Raw genomic sequence first — 13,972 nt, 5'->3', positions numbered from 1 at the left:
GCCTCTTAAAATAGCTCCAACTCAGCCGCTGGTTTTGAAAGTAAGGTATTATTTAGAACTCTGCTGCCTGCTCCTTTTTCTCTCTTCTTCCTTTACCCACTATTTTAAGCCAACCCCACCCCTGCTGCCGTCTAACCAGGGAATGTGCAGGGACACGTTACAGCCACATAAACAGCCTGGCTTTCGACAGCAGCCAATTTGCGAATGCCTCCAATTAAGAGTTACGGTGCTCACGAGAGTTAGAAGAAATGGCTCTCACTCCGTTCCTATTTTTATAAATGTCAACGATTTTGAAATCATCCGTATGAACTCTTTTCCCCAAAATATGGCAGAAATATATGTCTTCTGCATGGAGACATACCCGCTTGCCAAGCTCCGTAAGCCCCAGAGGGTAATATATAACGAGTGTTAGCTGGCTGAGTCACACCACCAAGTTAGGGGCGCTGTCCACACACAGACTCGCCCTCGCATCCCCTCCGCGGGTTCACGCAGACCCTTCCACATAACACGGTGGTCCTTCTCACACCGAGTTAGGATTACTGATTTCTGGTCTGACTTCCCTGTCGCTCGTGCGACTTGAGGGCAAGGACCACCGTGCCGTATTCATCTGGTATAGGCGTCAGGATCATTTTTTTCTTTCGAACGGAAGGCGGATGGGACCATACGGCCTCACTCCTGACCGCCTAGGCCTGTGGTCGGCAAACTGTGGCTCGCGAGCCACATGCGGCTCTTTGGCCCCTTGAGTGTGGCTCTTCCACAATATACCACGGCCTGGACGAGTCTATTTTGAAGAAGTGGCGTTAGAAGAAGTTTAAGTTTAAAAAATTTGGCTCTCCAAAGAAATTTCAATTGTTGCGCTGTTGATATTTGGCTCTGTTGACTAATGAGTTTGCCGACCGCTGGCCCAGGCAGTTCCTTGTACTCCAGTCCTTTAGACTCAGGGCCTCAGGCACCAGCTTCCAGCCCCTTCCAGCCCCGGGTAAGTGTGCAGCACGATGTCTCAGCGCTGTCCTTACTTCTTACCCTGCACGCGCCCCCGAAACTGGTTTTCCGAGGTGGCCCGTCCGCCAGCGCCGCCTTGGAATCAGGATCGCCTCTCCGGAGGCTGCTGGCGTTTATTTTTGATAGTGGCCGTCCAAGTGGTGTTCATCTGGTCCAACATTTTCATCTTTGATCAGATACCCTCGCGGAAAACAACAGCCCTGCTGTTATTTGTGAAGGTTATTCAAGGACAGGACTCTGTGCTCGCTTTCCCAGTCTCAGCTGGCAACCTGCTTCCTTTGTCTTTCCATTCGGTCACTTCATCCGCTACAAATAGGTTCCTTCTAGCAGATCCTGGGTTTCATAATGGGTGCCGTTTGTTTTCCTCCATCTGAAAGCTGTCAGACATTAGGGCTGCTTTGCCTCCCGGCTCCCCGGGCTGAGTGCAGGGCCTGCGGGTTATCTCTCTGCAGGGAGGGAAGGGTTAGCTGCCACGACCCGGAGGGTGCTCTCCCGGACTTCCCTGGTCCGCTAGGCAACTGCTTCCCCTCACAGCCCGTGTGACTGTCTTCACCTGGAAGCAGCTAAATATGAATTATCCCATTTTGTGAAATGTGAAGTAATTATCGCTCTTTGGAAGTGAACTTAAAAATGAGGGCTCTGTTAAAATAAACACTAATTTAGTACACTTGAATGATAGTCTTTTTGGCTCTTTTTTTTTTTTTAACCCCCGACAGAGTATCTTTAAAAACAACTTTTGATTATGGACATTTTCAAACCAATGCAGAAGTAGAATAACAGAGTAATTCCTCAGGTGGAAGTCTCCCAACCTCAGCAGTTCCCAATACACGGCCAGTTTATTTTATCTTAGTCCCGTAAAGTGCAGTTGACCTTGAACGGCATGGGGGTTTGGGGTGCCGACCCTCTGTGCTGTCAAAAATCCACATAAAACTTTTGACTCCCCAAAAGCTTAACTGCGTTATCTTGACGGCGAGGGCTTAGGTTCTGAGTGACTTGTTCTTTGGTAAGCTTCGGTTCCAAAGAGGTGATTTGTGCCAACATGTCCTCCCCTTGGAGAAGGTATTTCATGCATGATTGGCAAAGGCCACTTTAATAAAGATCAAGGTGGATTTAGTCAAAAATATTCAAACCCTTCTTTTTTAAAAAAAGATTTTTATTGATTTCTGGGAGGAAGGGAGAGAGAGAAACATCCATGATGAGAGAGAATCATTGATGGGTTGTCTCCTGCACGCCCCCTACTGGGGATTGAGCCTGTAAGCCTGGCATGTGCCCTGACCGAGAATCGAACCGTGACCTCCTGGTTCCTAGGTCGCTTAATCACTGAGCCACGCCGGCCTGCCGGGCGCTCACACCCTTCTAGAACTCCGGCGTTTCCTCCCTGGAACAGCCTTTGGCAAGTGAGCCGCGGGGCTGTGACAAGTGGGTTGTCTCTCGCTCTGGTGCTTCCGAGAGGAGTCTGCTCGGGCTCCCAGGAGGGATGTTCCTGTTCTCACCGGGGGAAGAGGAGCCGCTCGTGGCCTTTACGGGCTTCGAAGGCCGTGCACTGGGGCAGGCCTCCGCGTGAATCAGCAGTGCCAGGCTTGGCGTTGGGACAACGTCCCCATTTTCTGTACCAAGAACAGCCGTCAGCAGAAAAGCCTCCTCCCGGAAGCGTGGCCTAGAGGACGCGCTGTCCCCTGAACCCGGGGTCGCCACTCCTGCTACCACCAGGCAGCAGGGCCCTGTTTGCCGAGAGAGGAAGTTCTCCCAGGGGTTCAGCCGCCTCGCGTGAGCGTTAAAGGATGCGGAGGAAGTCGTTAAACTCTTATTTATGGTGTTAGTTGTACATACTCATTTAAAATCACATACATCCCAGGGCAAAGGAGGTTCCCAGTTGTGAGTATGCAGAACACAAGTTCATGTTCCTGTATGATTGATTCTTGTGTCATTTCTGTGTACAACTATATTTAAAGCTCCTTTGCCCACCCCTGTGAATGTATGTATTTCAGGGAACAGTTTTATTCCAGGGCTTTCATCCATCTTTGTCGTCAGCGCTTCTGATATCAACAGTCGCTTTTTTAAAAAATTGTTTTAAAGAGGTTTTTTATTGATTTTTTTAGAGAAAGAGGAAGGGAGAGGGAGAGAAACACTGATGTGAGCACAAACCGTGATTGGCTGCCTCCTGCACGCCCCCTCCCAGCTCCCTACCAGCTTGGGGGATGTGTCCGTCCCCACCTGGAGTTGAGCCGGCAACCTTTAGGTGCACAGGGTGAGGCCACCCCAGCCCGTTGCTTTCTGATTCACTGAGTTTTCTAGGGGATGGCATGTTGCTTCCAACTAGGTTGATTGAGCCGATATACCTTCATCACCCCACATTTCATACTGATAACCAGAAATCTTGGGCAAAGCCACAGAATGTTTCATGAATCAATTGGACCATTGTCCTCTGAACTGATCCGTAGGTATGCATGCGGAAGCCTCATAGCCCGTCCACCTTATTGCTATTTAGAGGGACTTTGAAAAGGCTTGTTTACCGAAGAGGTGTTAATTTCCTCCCCTTTTTGAAACCAGACCAGCACTACTTGAAGCTGTTTCACACTCGCCTGTCATCCCCAAGCAGTACTGTGTTGTCCAGAGTAAAGTAGCGAGGACTTGGTCACACAGAGGATGGCTGTTTACCTTCTGAACTCCCTGGCCCTCCAGGCCACCTTAACCCAGACCTTTGAGCAACCCATTTATTTACTTATTTATTTATTTAAAATGTTTTTATTGATTTCAGAGAGGAAGGGAGAGGGAGAGAGAGACAGAAACATCAACGATGAGAGAGAATCATGGATCAGCTGCCTCCTGCACACCCCACACTGGTGTTCATGCCCGCAACTCAGGCATGTGCCCTGACCGGGAATCGAACCGTGACCTCCTGGTTCATAGGTCAATGCTCAACCACTGAGTTATGCTGCCCCAGTGAGGGACCCTGTTTTAAACGCCAGCCCTCCGTGTGTCTGTCTCTGCAGATCAGGGCGCACCCCCAGTTCAGCGACCTCTGCCAGAGGACCACGGCTGCCTCCTGCTGCCCCAGCTGGACGCTGGGCAACTACATCGCCATCCTGAACAACCGGTCGTCCTGTCAGAAGATCGTGGAGCGGGACGTGACCCACACGCTGAAGCTGCTCCGCGCCTGCGCCAAGCACTACCAGAACGGCACGCTGGAGCCCGACTGCTGGGACGCGGCGGCCCGGAGGAAGGACCAGCTCAAGTGCGCCCACGTGCCGCGCAAGTGCACCAAGTACAACGCCGTGTACCAGATCCTGCACTACCTGGTGGACAAGGACTTCATGGCCCCGAGGGCGGCCGACCAGCCCGCGCCCGCCCTCAAGTACAGCATGCTCTTCTCGCCCACCGAGAAGGGCGAGAGCATGATGAGCATCTACCTGGACAACTTCGAGCACTGGAACGCGTCCGACGGCGTCACCACCGTCACCGGCATCGAGTTTGGGATCAAGCACAGCCTGTTCCAGGACTACCTGCTGATGGACACCGTGTACCCCGCCATCGCCATTGTCATCGTCCTGCTCGTCATGTGCGTCTACACCCGGTCCGTGTTCATCACGCTCATGACCATGTTTGCCATCATCAGCTCCCTGATCGTCTCCTATTTCCTCTACCGCGTGGTGTTCAACTTCGAGTTCTTTCCCTTCATGAACCTCACGGCGCTCATCATCCTGGTGGGGATCGGGGCCGACGACGCCTTCGTCCTGTGCGACGTCTGGAACTACACCAAGTTCGACAAGCCCCAGGCCGACACCGCGGAGACGGTGGGCGTCACCCTGCAGCACGCCGCCCTCTCCATGTTCGTCACCAGCTTCACCACGGCCGCCGCCTTCTACGCCAACTACGTGAGCAACATCACGGCCATCCGCTGCTTCGGGGTGTACGCGGGCACCGCCATCCTGGTCAATTACCTGCTGATGGTCACGTGGCTGCCCGCCGTGGTCGTGCTGCACGAGCGGTACCTCCTCAACATATTCACCTGCTTCCGGAAGCCCCAGCCGCAGGTGTACCCCCACAAGAGCTGCTGGGCGGCGGCGTGCCGGGCGGGCCACAAGGCCCTGTTTGCCGTTTCCGAGGCCTCGCGCATCTTCTTCGAGAAGGTGTTGCCCTGCATCGTCATCAAGTTCCGCTACCTCTGGCTGTTCTGGTTCCTCGCCCTGACCGTGGGGGGCGCCTACATCGTGTGCGTGAACCCGAAGATGAAGCTGCCCTCCTTGGAGCTGTCCGAGTTCCAGGTGTTCCGGTCGTCCCACCCTTTCGAGCGCTACGACGCCGAGTACAAGAAGCTCTTCATGTTCGAGCGCGTCCACCACGGTGAGGAGCTGCACATGCCCATCACGGTGATCTGGGGGGTGTCCCCCGAGGACAACGGCAACCCGCTGAACCCCAAGAGCAAAGGCAAGCTGACCTTGGACAGCAGCTTCAACATCGCCAGCCCCGCGTCCCAGGTCTGGATTCTGCACTTCTGCCAAAAGCTGCGAAACCAGACGTTCTTCTACCAGACGGACGAGCAGGACTTCACCAGCTGCTTCATCGAGACCTTCAAGCGCTGGATGGAGAACCAGGACTGCGACGAGCCGGCCCTGTACCCCTGCTGCAGCCGCTGGAGCTTCCCCTACAAGCAGGAGGTCTTCGAGCTGTGCATCAAGAGGGCCATCATGGAGCTGGAGCGCAGCACGGGCTACCACCTGGACAGCAAGACCCCGGGGCCCCGCTTCGACATCAACGACACCATCCGGGCGGTGGTCTTGGAGTTCCCGAGCACCTACCTCTTCACGCTGGCCTACGAGAAGATGCACCAGTTCTACAGGGAGGTGGACGCGTGGATTTCCCGCGAGCTGAGCTCGGCCCCCGAGGGCCTGGGCAACGGCTGGTTCGTCAGCAACCTGGAGTTCTACGACCTGCAGGACAGCCTCTCGGACGGCACCCTGGTCGCCATGGGGCTGTCCGTGGCCGTGGCCTTCAGCGTGATGCTGCTCACCACCTGGAACGTGATCATCAGCCTCTACGCCATCGTCTCCATCGCCGGCACCATATTTGTGACGGTCGGCTCTCTCGTCCTGCTGGGCTGGGAGCTGAACGTGTTGGAGTCCGTCACCATCTCGGTGGCGGTTGGCCTGTCGGTGGACTTCGCCGTCCACTACGGGGTTGCGTACCGCCTGGCCCCGGACGCCGACCGGGAAGGGAAGGTGGTCTTCTCCCTGAGCCGCATGGGCTCCGCCATCGCCATGGCCGCCCTGACCACCTTCGTGGCCGGGGCCATGATGATGCCGTCCACCGTCCTGGCCTACACCCAGCTGGGCACCTTCATGATGCTCATCATGTGCATCAGCTGGGCCTTCGCCACCTTCTTCTTCCAGTGCCTGTGCCGGTGCCTCGGGCCACAGGGCGCCTGCGGTCAGATCCCGCTGCCCAGGAAGCTCCAGTGCAGTGCCTTCTCCCACCGCTTGCCTGCGAGTCCGCGGGACAAGGGACCGAGCAAAACGCACAGCGTGAATGCTTACCAGGTGGGTCCCCGGGGCCAGAAATCCGACGCGGAGCATGAGTTCTATGAGTTGGAGCCTCTGGCGTCCCCCAGCTGCCCCGCCTCTGAGAAGGCCGCTTATGAAGAGACCCACGTCTGCTCCGAGTTTCTCAGCGGCCCGGCCAAGAGTGCGGGGATGCCCGTGCCCGCAGCTTACCCCGGCGAGCTCGGCCAGAGCGCCAGGAGCCAGCCGAGCTCTGCCCTGTTGCAGCCGGCGCTGGACCAGCGCGCCGTGCGTCACTTCTTCTCTCTGAGCCAGAGATGCAGCTGCCCAAATGCCTACCGACATTTGCAATATGGTCCACACTCTTGCCAACAGATGGGCGACTGCTTGTGCCACCAGTGTGGCCGCGCTGCCGGCAGCTTCGTGCACGTGCAGAACGGCGTGGCTCCTCTGCCGGTGGCGCACCGAGCCCCTGAGGGCTTCGTGCCCCCCGTCCCGCACGTGCACCACTGCCCCTGCCTGCAGGGCAGAGCGCACCCCCCCGCAGTGCAGAGCCCTGTGCCGCGGAGCTGCTTCCTCCACCCGGGGCAGCACACGCAGGCCCAGGACACGGCGGGCAGGGGCGGCGGGCACAGCCTGCAGGGCCTCGAGGAGCCGCGCCCGCAGGCGGCCGAGCCGGCAGCGCTTGTCTGCAGGAGCGCGGGGTCCTCGCGGAAAGCAGGTGACTCTGAGGATAGCCAAAGGGGGCCCGGTCCACACGGAGACACGGGGACCGCAGTGGGCGGGGCGGGGGCCGAGGACAAGGACTCCGGGTCGGCGGGGCAGCCAGACAGGGCGGAGCGGGGCGCTGAGCCCTGCTCGTCACAGACTGGCATCCCCATGAACTCAGAACGTTTACATCCGAATGAACCAAAATTCCTATTGAACCATTTCGTGGGGGAGGCTGGTTGCGGGTCCTGCCCGAACCGCCCCCAGGGCTGCGGCAGGATGGCGCGGGCGCGGTGCGGTTCCGTGCACTGCCGGGTGCCCGCCTTCGAGGGCGCCGTGCCTGCTGTCTTAGCACACGCGGAACTTTCTGGTGAAAGTCTGTTAATAAAAACACTTTAATAAATGCAGTATTAAATCCTGAATTCCGAACCGGCGCCTCGATTGTTCCTTTGGAGGGGAAATGAAACCCGGAAGTTTAGAAAAGGAGCCCAAATGTGCAGGAAGGAGAAGGTTTCACGTTAAAGATCCCGGGAGACTTTGGTATTCCGTGTGAACGGTCGGACACCTATCTAAGAAGTGGGGGTGGGTCTGGTTTATAGTTTCAAAAAGTCCAGTTGTTCTTCATCTAAATCCAGTTTGAAAAATAATGGTCTCTCCTAGCGCTGAGTCAGAGCGGAGTGTGAGTTACCTGGAAGTTTCCGCTCTCCTGGAAACCCGTTTGCCTGGTGGCCTCTTCTGGTGCCTGTGGGTGCCCGCAGTTAGCACATCTGATTGCACACCGCGGATGTGGGTTTTAGTAGAGCGCCTTTTGCTGGGATTCACGAAGTCTAACCCTCGGCATCCTGCCTCCAGGCTGGTCCTCTGAAGAAAACTGGTGGAGAGATACTTCTAAATACCACGTCTGCCCCCCCACCCCCCAAAAAAGTTACATTTGTTATTTTCTAGGAATAGTTTTCCAAATTAGACCTGCCTCTTATTCGGGGCTTTCAAAAAAGAGTTGCAAGGGATCTCATGGTGCCCTGACTCCAAGCCGCCTCCACCAAACCACATTTCTAGGTAGCTCTCCAGCGTTTGCTTGAATACTTCCGGGACGTTAATTCCTTAACACTGGGCAGCGCAGTATCGCTATTTCTAACTCTGCATTGTCCTAGGGAATTTAATCAAAGATAATAGATTAAATTATAAGAGAAAAGGGACCTTTCACTGTGAAATATTTGTAACTTGGAGGGTATTTGCTTAGTGAAGGAATTACAGGCTGTTCTGAGGTTGGGGTCCCCGTGACCAAAGTCGTTCCTGACTTCCCTGCAAAGTCACCTTTTAATCGCCAGCTGATTGAGAAGTGGGGTGGGCCCAGAGCCCGAAGCTTGTCGCAGAGAAGAGCTGTATTGTTTGAAAGAAGCTCCACAGCTTCCCCTTGCATGTAATTGCTGTGAAATGCACATCCCCCACAAGACAATCTTCTTCAAAGTTATGCTGAGCTGCTATGATATTAAATTCCATTGCGATAATATATGCCCCAGCCTCAATCACTCTAACTTTTAAAACTTTGTGTCACGGGTAATAGGAAGAGTCGTTTTACAAATGGGGTCTTACGGACGATTAAATGTTCCTGATTCACGTTGGTTCACATGGAAACCATCTCTCCACCAGCAGTTAGGACCGATTCTGAAGGAAACATGAGGAAACAATGACTTTGAAAACAGCTGTCTTTTCTCTTAAGAGAGGAGGGTCACGTGAGAAGAAACAAATGAAGCCTAGGTTAAAAAAATTCAAAGACTCAGTTGAGATTGCTTCTCATTGGATTCAGACATAGCCAGGAGAGTAGAAATTTATTGAAATTATGAGTTTGTTTTTTTTTAATGCAGAGGTAACTACCATGTTCAAATATTCTTTACTGCACAGAGGATTTTTCCATAATGCTTGCTGGCATTTAGTTTATCTCCAGTTGCTACACTAAGCCATGTAATCTGTGATGGGGTTTTTTGTTGTTAAAACGGCCACTTTCATTAATGGTTCATTTTTATACACTAAGAGGTTTTATATCTTTGCATTAAATAGAAAAAGAGACGCCCTAACCGGTTTGGCTCAGTGGATAGAGCGTCGGCCTGCGGACTGAAGGGTCCCAGGTTCGATTCCGGTCAAGGGCATGTACCTTGGTTGCGGGCACATCCCCAGTAGGAGGTGTGCAGGAGGCAGCTGATCGATGTTTCTCTCTCATCGATGTTTCTTTCTAACTCTCTATCCCTCTCCCTTCCTCTCTGTGAGAAATCAATAAAATATATTTAAAAAGAAAAAGAGATAAGGCATGAATATCCGTAGTTGACTAGTAGAATCTCGTAGCTTTTGTTCTTGACAGTTTTAACTGCCCTGACTTAGGATTTTTTTGTGTGGATTTTGTGTGTGTCTTCTCATGAGCTTAAGGAACTAGTGTGCACACCCAAGAACAAGGCGCCAAGTGACCGCATCAACAGTTTCCCTGGACTTCCCTAGCCCTCAGTTGCAGCATGAGCGTGACCACACGCCGGCCAGCTAGGTCACAGCTTGCTAACTCGGCAGACCTTCCTGAGAGTGGGGTATGAGAGCGCTGTTCTAATTGCAGGGAGGGCAGGGGAAGAAAGCAGTGATGTTCTGCCTTCAGCAGTCCGTACAAAAAAGGGCTCTCCTAGAACGGGCATTCTTCAAGAGTGTCTTTTAGGCCACCTTGAGGCCCGTAGAATTTTAATCTTGAATAAGAAGGTAAGTCACCCCGGCCGGCGTGGCTCAGTGGTTGAGCGTCGACCTATGAGCCGGGAGGTCCCGGCTCAATTCCCAGTCAGGGCACATGCTCGAGTTGCAGGCTCCATCCCCAGTGTGGGGTGTGCAGGAGGCAGCTGATCCATGATTCTCTCTCATTATTGATGTTTCTCTCTCTCTCTCTCTCTCTCTCTCTCTCTCTCTCTCTCTCTCTCTCCCTCCCTCTCCCTTCCTCTCTGAAATCAACAAAATATATTTTTTTAAAAAAAGATAAGTCAATGGCCAGGTTGTTAAGAGCGTCTCTGAAGAGCATACATCTTCCTCTGAGGGGGTTTAAGCCAACATTTGAAACACCAGTCAGCACCTCCCCGTCCTCCCCAGACCCCTAAAATGCGATCCATTTCTTGACTTGTTGCTTATTATTAATGACTCTGTGATATCCCCAACCCTGTGACCATTACAGTGAATCAAGTTACACTTCATCTGCTCAAACCACCTGGAATAGCCAGACTTCGACATTTCTCATCGTATTTTCCCCACATAACTTTTTGTACTGAAACAAGGGCGGGTTATTTTCAGCACGAGGTTTGTTGTTGTTGTTTTAACTAGTAAGATTCTTACAAAGGAGCTGGTTTTAACTTGAGACAAAGTGACCATCAGGATAATTTGCTCAACCTCTATCCACTAATTAGACCCTTTTGGTCAGTGACCTGGACTTTCGATTTCCACTATTTAAAGGAGAGAGGATTTGCCAAGTAAATCAATAATCTAAACCAGATTACAAAGAGGCATTTGCCTGCCTAAGAAATCAAACCTCTAGAGTTTACAACACGACGTGAGTGCAGTATTTTTGGCAGCATGATATGACCCGTACAAATCTCACAGTAGGACTGGCTCTCTCTAGACCAGTGGTCGGCAAACTCATTAGTCAACAGAGCCAAATATCAACAGTACCACGACTGACATTTCTTTTGAGAGCCAAATTTTTTAAACTTCTTCTAACGCCACTTCTTCAAAATAGACTCGCCCAGGCCGTGGTATTTTGTGGAAGAGCCACACTCAAGGGGCCAAAGAGCCGCATGTGGCTCGCGAGCCGCAGTTTGCCGACCACGGCCCCAGGCAGATCTCTACCAGATGTTGAAGGACTAGCTGAGAATAATAACAGCATCTATTTTTAAACAGACGTGGCTGTGATCTTCGTTGGATGCTCTTCACGCCCACGAGGGCCGCTGTTCGGCCGCGGAGGCTCCCTGGTCTGCAGGGACACTTCGGTCCTCAGCACTCGGGCCGCTGGCCAGCGACATTCCACGTAGCCTGGAAGGGCGGGATGTGGAGTAAAGCCGCAGCCTTACCAACTCCCTCCAGCAAAATTTCTTCCCGTGCAGAGATCTGGGAGAAGGCTTTGGGAAACCAGCAGATCTCTGGCAACATCCTCAGTCAGGTTGAAGTTCACCCGTGTCTGTCCTTTTCTGCAGGCTGCTCTCTTCACCTTCAGTTTTCTGAATAGTGTGTGTGTTATTAGTGGGATATAGATGCTAAACAACCTTGTATCATTGAATAAGATCCCAACTTGAGTTTTTACCCTATTCTGAAAAGGACCTGAAAAGAACCCTGAGCCCTAGCTGGTTTAGCTAAGTGGTTAGAGCATTGGCCTGTGGACTGAAGGATCCCGGGTTTGATTCCGGTCAAGGGCACATGCCTGGGTTGTGGGCTCGATCCCCAGGAGGGGGCGTGCAGGAGGCAGCCGATCAATGATTCTCTCTCATCACTGATGTTTCTCTCTCTCCCTCTCCTCCCTTCCTCTCTGAAATCAATAAAAGTATATTTTAAAATAAGAAGAAGAAGAACCCTGGGCTCTGATTGGCACACAGGGGGACATTTCCAATCATGGTGAATACATAGCACTTAGCTAGATATCTACACGTTTCCATCAGAGAGTGAGCAGAGGTGAGAAAAGCCAACTTCGAGACAAAACTTGCTCCTTCCACTAAATCCTGTAAATCCTTCTGAAACCCAGAAGGCACAGATCGGTCCTGAGAGCCAGAGCTGTGATTTTCCTCACCTGGGCGCCGATGGTTACAAACCCCACGGGCTGGGAGAATGTGTTCAGAGCCACTCCGGAAGTGGAGGGCAGGTCTTACTCTCTGTGTTCTGATGTCATATTTGGGTCCAGGGCCAACCAGTCTGATCCATCTTTTTAAGCAGTTTGGGCCATCCTGGCGGGAACTCCAGGTAACCTCACGTGCTCAAACTCCACAGCCCCATTAGAGTCACCCCGACACCGAGGTGCGCCATCCGCATCCATCATCCCGTGTTGTAATCGATCATCCGTCTTCCTCGCTAGACTAAGTCCTGGAGAGCAGACGCCGAAGTTACAAAACTCAACTGAAGGACTGCCCATTGCATTCAGGTCACGGACGAGGGCTTACGACGACACAGAACCTTCAAGAAGACTCTAGTCCTGAAAAAGCAAGCTTGATGCCCTCTGAGAAAAAGGGATTTCCAAAGCCTGTCATTGTACAACGAAGACCTTTTTAAAAAGTTGAAATTAGTCCTAACCGGTTTGGCTCAGTGGATAGAGCGTCGGCCTGCGGACTGAAGGGTCCCAGGTTCGATTCCGGTCAAGGGCGTGTACCTTGGTTGTGGGCACATCCCCAGTGGGGAGTGTGCAGGAGGCAGCTGATCCATGTTTCTCTTTCATTGATGTTTCTAACTCTCTATCCCTCTCTGTAAAAAAATCAATAAAATATATTTTTTAAAGAAGTTGAAATTATGCTTCAAACAATCTCCTGCATTTTAGAATCAACCTGTTATGAAGCAGCAAGTCCTTTAAAAAATCAGAGATTCTGAGTTTAAAAAACAAAGACCTAGATTGAAGAGCAAGACCAGCCCTTTCTACTCGCTCAGTTTCCTCATCTATAACCTAAAGTTGGGGATACCTACCTCCCCGAGTTGCAAGGGTTGAATGAGATGAGACCGTCGATACTATATTGTAGTGACCACTGTCACACTCTTCACGAATCATTGTCATTTGCTATCTACATATTTGCCTCTATTGCAACTATTGTGTGTATTCTACAGCATAGAAATGTGGGTACATACATGTTTTCAGTGTATACATTTGTGCAAACATTTCAATAAAATAAAAGCTTCGTCTTCTCCCAGGCTGTCTCACTGTGACCACCACGGTGTTTTAAATGAGCTGCATTGACTAATGTTCCATGTTCTCATACATTCTATTCTTGGGTACCACGGAGCTGTTCCCTCCGCCAGCTTTAAGAGCAAAATGTTTTTAAGATTATCCTTCGTATTATGGTTATAGAGTATTTGTTTATAGCTTACAAGTCACCTTTACATACACCCTCATTTAAATGGAATCAACCCACACTATAAAATGTCAGCTAGTAAGTTGTGAATGAATGAATGAATGAGTGATTGGATGAAAGAATGGATGGAAGGATGGGTAGATGGTCAAAGTACTCTGGGCAGACACTTTTCCTCTGTCTACAGATGATGAAATTGAGGTTAAGGTAGTTAACTTGATCACTCAATTGACATGTGCCAACCTAGGATTCAGGTGTATTCCCCTCCCTACCCCACCCCATGATATAAACTGACCATGATTAAGTCGTTTTTAAAATGATGGATGATTTCTTGACATTATCTTGATTTAACAGTCTATATGACCACTCTTACGATACAAGTATTCATCAGCCTGTTAATCTTTATTTAGTTCTTATTCGAGGTAGACACGTATTTTTCCAGTGTTTTATTTGCTGTTTATCCATCTGCATACTGCCACATAATATTGATTTCACATTCATTTTAAGCGTCTCAGGAACTGAAACGTAAAACCCAGGCTCCCTAGTGGTTTTTACTGAAATGAACTGAAGATGAGACTTTCAGAAAACAGACACAATTGAGATTTTCCAGAATATACAGTTTATTTTAAAAGTCTCCGACATAGAGTTTTTACTAACGCAGACACTGCCTGCCCTGGATTCACCTGCCATCCAGGTGTAGGTTCACTC

General features: G+C 51.4%; 1 protein-coding gene across 4 annotated transcripts in view; it reads left to right on the top strand.

The window, feature by feature from the left end:
* Nucleotides 1-7,629, top strand: part of DISP1 (dispatched RND transporter family member 1) — a 116,882-nt gene extending 109,253 nt beyond the window's left edge. For all 4 annotated transcript variants that reach the window (XM_080650890.1, XM_080650891.1, XM_080650892.1 and 1 more), the window contains exon 8: nucleotides 3,996-7,629. In XM_080650890.1, coding sequence (XP_080507016.1) covers nucleotides 3,996-7,607 — 3,612 coding nt within the window. In that variant the 3' untranslated portion in view covers nucleotides 7,608-7,629. The remainder of the gene's footprint in view (nucleotides 1-3,995) is intronic.
* Nucleotides 7,630-13,972: the final 6,343 nt, after the last annotated feature.

This window comes from Plecotus auritus, assembly GCF_963455305.1.
Source record: "Plecotus auritus genome assembly, chromosome: 14".
NCBI lineage: Eukaryota > Metazoa > Chordata > Mammalia > Chiroptera > Vespertilionidae > Plecotus > Plecotus auritus.
This window is presented reverse-complemented; position numbering and strand designations above follow the sequence as displayed.